This window comes from Branchiostoma belcheri, unplaced genomic scaffold, assembly GCF_001625305.1.
Source record: "Branchiostoma belcheri isolate BF01 breed outbred unplaced genomic scaffold, Haploidv18h27 scaffold99, whole genome shotgun sequence".
Taxonomy (NCBI): Eukaryota; Metazoa; Chordata; class Leptocardii; order Amphioxiformes; family Branchiostomatidae; genus Branchiostoma; species Branchiostoma belcheri.
Window position 1 is genome coordinate 1,000,317 of NW_017804675.1, and position 6,471 is coordinate 1,006,787.

Below are 6,471 nucleotides of genomic sequence, written 5' to 3' on the forward strand. Positions count from 1 at the left end.
TTTCGGGAGCGGCAAACTGTTCTCTCCACCAGACCAACTCCCTTGGCATGCTATCTCGCTATTTGACCAATTTCTACTCTTTCCAGCCGCCTCCCGAAGCCTGGTAGAGCTTACGTTTTCAACAGTACTGACATGGTGTGATTTTTACCACCATGGTACGGAGACTGCATACCCTGGTTTTGTAAACGTTGTGAACGGAAACAGTCTGTGTGTAACAAACGTTGTGAAAACACGGGGATTGTCAGTCACTTTTTTCCCGTAAGGTTGGATTCGCCTAGCCTCTATCAGGCTTCGGGAGGAGGCTGGAAAAGAGTAGAAATCGGCCATGGTAGCTGCAAACTGGTCTCTCCAGCAGACCAACTCCATTGGCATGTTATCACTCTCTATTTGGCCAATTTCTACTCTTTCCAGCCGCCTCCCGAAGCCTGGTAGAGGCAAGGACTCTCCCAGCTCGCATTCCGATGAACTGGCCAACCAAACAATCAGCCAGTCAGCCCGAAGCAAAAGGCCATAAATATCAAAGAACAGCTGTTTGCCTGTAGGACATGTCACAAATGAATGATGATCGACTGAAGCCATTGTGGTCTGGAAGAAAAGAGCAAACAAGCGAGATCTCTTTAACCACTTGTTGTGTGAAACACCTTCTAACAGGTGCTTCGAAAGTTCTTGCCTCTTCTTGTTAGTTCTGGTGACTAAAGGAACTCTACAAAGTTGGCACAGGAAAATGATGTAATAATTCGCCGGCAACTTTAAGAGTTACCGGTCTGAGGTCCAGACTGGTCTAAGGAAGCTTCCTAATTGGTCTTTCCAACTGGACATATCATATTCCAACTGACCGGTAAATGCCGGTCAGTCACCCCGTCCTGGCGTATTTCTATTCAGCTATCTTTTCATCGAGAAGAATAGAAGGCTATATATAGAGTTGAGGTAATCTTCTCAAGCAGATGTCATGTGGAAGATTGTAACGTTCTGTCGGAGAAAAACGTCCCTGTCTTCAATCTCGGCATCTGCTTGTAGATATGGCCTGGGCTTTCCTGTATTGACACAGGTTCAACCAGCAACAGACACAGGATTCCTTGTTGCAGAGATGTTTTGAAGACAAACTTAAAACCAGTATTCGTTGATATTTACGTATCGAGAATTGAAGACCTGGTGATGTGGCCCAGAAGTATATTTCAGTACGCCCAAATTTATATAAGGCCAAAATGCACTCGGGCGTGTCAAGCCAGGCCCTTAACAGGTTGGGCATCTGAATCTATCATTGTGTGTGACAGGTCCACACAGCGATTACTAACACGAGATAGCAGACATCTCCCCTTTACCCATACTGCTTTTGTCGAGTTTCAAACAGCAAAACAAGATTTTGTCAATAAAACATTTTGTAAATGTGACATGAAGTAGCAAAATTGTACTTTGAGGAATTATGGCAATGCTGCAATTTTGTAACATTCACAAGTGTCAGGACTTTTCCATAGACTGATACTGCCTGTCCATCACAATTAGCAGTTTAACCAATGACAGCGTGGCTATTAGTGGCTTGACCAATGAGAGAATGGCTGCATATGTGTTGACGAAGGTGGGCAGAGCCAAGGGACCGTCCTGTTACAAAAGATACTGACTGTTGCAATGTTTGTTTATTTGTATACAGTGAAGTTATCATCACGACTGCCATCATGTCACTGCTGCGGTACTGCACCTTGGGGGCGCTGCTGATCCACCTGGCCTACGGAGCCGGCCGTAAGTCACCTCTGACCTTGACGTCATGTAGGAATATTCCATTTAGCAAGTTTAGGGGCATTTGAAGATACGTGTTTCTGACTGCCACATCTGATACTTAATTCACAATATTTAATGTCGTAATGCTTGCGACATAATCGAAACAAAACCTGTAAGTTTAGGGAGACATTCGTATCGTGTTTTTCCTTTGTTTATCGTTTTCCAACATGTCCTGATATTTCGTCTAAAATGTGTTATTGTTCTTGTTTGCAGAGTGGGGTTACGCACCGGGCCAATACGGTGAGTAGAAGTTGTTTGCTAAGCTACGCGCGCCTCCTGGTGAGAGCTATTGGCCCTGCATCAGGCTGTCGAGAATTGACGGTCATTGTCAGAAATTTGTCACTTAGTCACGACGGCAGAGTGTTAAACCAAGAGGTCCCGAGTTCGAATCCTGCCATGCCACCGATCTTGTGCCCTTGGGAAAGGCACTTTACACGACTTTCCTAACGTAACTTAACTCGGGTGAAAATTGAGTATTGTATTGTCCTGTATTTGTCCTCTGCGTTGGTGGCGGCATAAAATACGTTGATGAAAACTTCATGTCTAGTGAATAAATCTTGGAATACGTATTGAAAACTTACATGTATAACATCTAGAGCATCAAAATAATGAACAGATGCCGTTCTTGTTGTGTTTAGGTCCCGAGAACTGGAAGACCCTGGCGCCCCAGTTCTGTAGTGGTTCGGCCCAGTCTCCCATCGACCTGGTCTACCGCACCACCGTCAAGCAGACCTACCCTGCCTTTACCTTCACTGGGTACAACGCCGTGCCTGGGAACGTCAGCTTCACCATGTCTAACAACGGACACGCAAGTAAGAACATACAACACTGCTTAGCTACTTACGCCCTCTAGCGGAAACTATTGGACCTGCACCATGTTGTAGAGAACTTGGGGAATTTTCAGAAATTTGTCCTCCAAGCTGAAGTGAAGTATCGAAAGAAGGAACTTTGTCTTCATCATCCTTCATTCCATCTTTCCTTCCATTCTTCCTTCCACCTTCCATTCCTTCCATCCTCGGCCTCCCATCCTTTTATTGGAATTTCTAGAATTCATTAATTCATTTATTTATAATTCATTTATTCACCATTCATACATTTAGCTGGTTCGTTTGTTCATTCGCCTGAATCTGTTTTCTTCTCTCCTCCAGTTGGAGTAGCCTTTGACGACAACAACGCTCACCGTGTCGGCGGCGGCGGCCTGCCCGGGAACAACTACAAGCTGGCGCAGTTCCACTTCCACTGGAGCTTCCTGGACAACCTGGCCGCCGGGTCCGAGCACGTCCTCAACGGGCAGATCTACCCTGCTGAGGTGGGTACAACATGCCTCCGCCCCTTAGGCGTCGCCAAAAAGTGTAGTGCTACATGTAGTATAAAGCTTTACGTTTCAGGGCCCTATCCATCCAGTTCTATGGGTTAGGTACAGATCTACCCTGCTGAGGTGGGCAGAATTACACAGGAACATGCCTCCGCCCCTGAGGCGTAGCCAAAAAGCCAAGTACTAGTACTACATGTAGTATCGTTTCAGGGCCCTATCCACCCAGGTCTATGACTATGGGTTAGGGACAGATATACCCCGCTGAGGTGGGTACAGTCACTCAGAAACATGCCTCCGCCCCTGAGGCGTCGCCAAAAAGCGGAGCGCTAGTATAAAGCTGTTTCCAGAATCGTGCCCTATCCAGTTCTATGCCTTAATGGGTTAGGGCCAGATCTACCCTGCTGAGGTGGGCACAGTCACGCAGAAATATGCCTCCGCCCCTGAGGTGTCGCCAAAAAAGTGAAGTACTATGTTTAATCCGAAAAGTAATGTATCCAGAACCGTGTCCTATCCAGTTCTATACTTAAATGGTTAGGGACAGATCTACTCTGCTGTGGTGGGTACAACATGCCTCCGGCCCAGAGGCGTTGCCAAAAAGCGGAGTGCTAGTATAAAGCTGTGTGTTTCAGTGGAGGGAAACGTACTGTATCCAGAACCGTGCCCTATCCAGCTCTATGCCTTATTGGGATAGGGATAGGCTAAGGCACGGTGGGCAGTCACTCAAGAACATGCCTCGTCGCCAAAAGGCCGAGTATAGATCTGCACGTTACAGTAAAAACGTACTGTATTCAGAACCATGCCCTATCCATTTCTATGCCTTAATGGCTTAGGAATAGGCTAAGGCACGCTTCTAGATAGTCTCTCTATAGTATCTAGTAACCACACTTCATAAGTTTCAATCCAGTAACATATCAAGTATGCCAATCCAGAATCCTTAGGGCTTAAAGTTTTAAGCCAAAAGCATTCTTTCAAAACAACTTGAGAACATAAAATGTGTTTCAAAGCGAATAAAAAAGGTACTCAAGCAACTGGATATGATTTTGTCTAACAGTGTTTTCTCCCTGTTCCCCTTAGCTGCATCTTGTCCACTGGAACGCTGACCAGCACACGGACCTGGGCGATGCCGCTGTGGGGAACCGCACAAACCACGCCTCGCTCGCCGTGCTAGGGTTCTTCATAGAGGTGAGGCAGAATCACAACTAGAAAGCAAAGCCAATCTATGCCAAAACGCAGTTACTCAAGCAACTGGATAAATTTTTTTCAAAATCATATCCAGTTGCTTGTCGAATGAGTAACTGCTTTTTGGTGCATCGTATTACCTGGATGTCTAACTTTCATCCAAGCCAATCTATGCATTATATTTACCTTCACAAGGTGTATTCTTACAACTACTGGTCTGTTTATCTTCACGCAAACACATTCATATCTCCTCCAATAGTTGTAAAAGTTTAATCTCCAAGCAGATCCCTTTCGGTGGCAAGACAGTATCCGTTAGCCAGAGGAGTTTGCACTGCCACTTCTGTGGCTAATGGACACTCCTCTGGCCCATGGATACTGTCTTGCCACCGTATGATTGGAGATAAGTAAAAAATCAATCTGGTAGTTTTCTTGTCAGAATGCCCACCACCATTACATGTAGAAATTTGTGTAACGTTAATTGTTTCTAATTTTTTCTGTAGCTGTGCAACACGGACAACCCCGCCTTTGAACCGATGTTGAAGTATATCGCTAACGTCAGCCAGAGCGGTGAGTGATAATCCATAGTGTTCAGCAGTGGTTTTCAATGGAGGAAGAATCCGGCCTTTTTGATCGTTAGAATTTAGTGTTTAGTAGTTAGAATAGTCACATACTACATTCTTATCCATCCTGTTGTCCATCCTTTATATCTCCATGTTACATGTACTTGCACTTGACCTACAGGCAAGAGCTTGTAATAAACCTTCCATATAAAGTGACTTAACAATCTATACATCAAGAAAACTACTCTACTCACATCTGAATTACCCACAAATTACAGAAAGTGGGATCTTATGTCTTCCTCTGTCTTCAAAAATGAAGTCAATCCCAGTAGTTTTTAGAAGTTCACAGTAGTTCTGTGTTCTAATTACCTGCTCTTATACCAAATGTTTCTTCTGTAGTTGAAATTAGCCCTCGGGTATGAATTTGCAATAAAATAAATTATGAATCTCTCTACAGGCACGACGTTTAAGTACCCTATGGGAGACCGGTTCAGTCTGGACAGCCTCCTGCCGACCGACAGGACCAAGTTCTTCCGCTACAACGGCAGTCTCACCACGCCTACCTGTAACGAGGTGGTCACCTGGACCGTCTTCAAGGAAACCATCTCCATCTCAAGGAACCAGGTAAGAAGAAACATCACATTATCATCACGGCCGGAAGTTCACCTGTGCTGGTAGTAATCATAGTACGGTGGTAAACTTTATTCCAACACACTTTTCTGTCAATCAACTGTCAAGCAACCTAATACAATACTTCTGATAAAATTAAAAAACTTTTTCAGTGCTTACTTGCTTAAGCCGGGTACCGACGATGTCGCCCTTCTCGCTCCCTGTTTTAGTATGTACGAGAACACCGTAGAAGGATAGCCTCTAGCCAGTACTCTCAACAACGTCCTTAGCATGTTATCTGTCTATTTGGCCAATTTCTACTCCAACCGCTTCCGAAGCATTGTTGAAGAATACAGCATTGTTCTCTTAGAAAAGCTTTTCTAGTCAGTTCTAGTAGCTGCGCTCTACATAACGCATCATTGCGCCTCTGAAGCCTGAAGCCCGGTAGAGGCTATCAGACGGGTAGAAGACCTCTACCTGTGAGTCATCTCTAAATGGTCTTTGGTGTTTTCCCCCACAGTTGACCAAGTTCATCAACAGCGTGTACTATGAGGCCCAACCCAACACAGTCGCCACCAAGATGCAGGGCAACTACCGCCCTCCGCAGGCCCTTAACGGTCGCACGGTCTACCGGTCGTTCGATGACGCAACCCTTAACGTCACCCCCAGGCCGGCTCCGAAGAGCCCCGACAACGCCGCCGTGCGGTTCGTGCCGGAACTGCTGTTCCTCGTTCTGACAGCTGTGTTCGCCGCCATCTTTAACTGATTCTAAAAGATTCTAAAAAAAAAAATTTCCATCTTCGAGCAGATATTGAAAAGCAAGATGCTAACGTTATCCAACCTCATTCTCTTTTCTGCGGCCATTTCCAAGTGATTCCAAAAGCATCTAAAAAAACGGCGCACAAATTTTTTACATCTTTGAGCAGATATTGGGAAGGAAGATCCTAACGTTATCCAACCTCATTCTCTTTAATGCGGCCATTTTCAAGTGATTCCAAAAGCATCTAAAAAAACGGCGCACAATTTTTTTAC

The 6,471-nt window shown here is 45.2% G+C and overlaps 1 protein-coding gene across 1 annotated transcript in view; it reads left to right on the forward strand.

The window, feature by feature from the left end:
- Positions 1-6,219, forward strand: part of LOC109462083 (carbonic anhydrase-like) — a 15,829-nt gene extending 9,610 nt beyond the window's left edge. Inside the window, exons 3-10 of the mRNA XM_019758582.1 lie at positions 1,649-1,737; positions 1,990-2,016; positions 2,415-2,588; positions 2,925-3,085; positions 4,166-4,273; positions 4,771-4,837; positions 5,288-5,454; positions 5,960-6,219. Of these exons, the coding sequence (XP_019614141.1) occupies positions 1,649-1,737; positions 1,990-2,016; positions 2,415-2,588; positions 2,925-3,085; positions 4,166-4,273; positions 4,771-4,837; positions 5,288-5,454; positions 5,960-6,205 (1,039 nt within the window). The 3' untranslated portion in view covers positions 6,206-6,219. The remainder of the gene's footprint in view (positions 1-1,648; positions 1,738-1,989; positions 2,017-2,414; positions 2,589-2,924; positions 3,086-4,165; positions 4,274-4,770; positions 4,838-5,287; positions 5,455-5,959) is intronic.
- Positions 6,220-6,471: the final 252 nt, after the last annotated feature.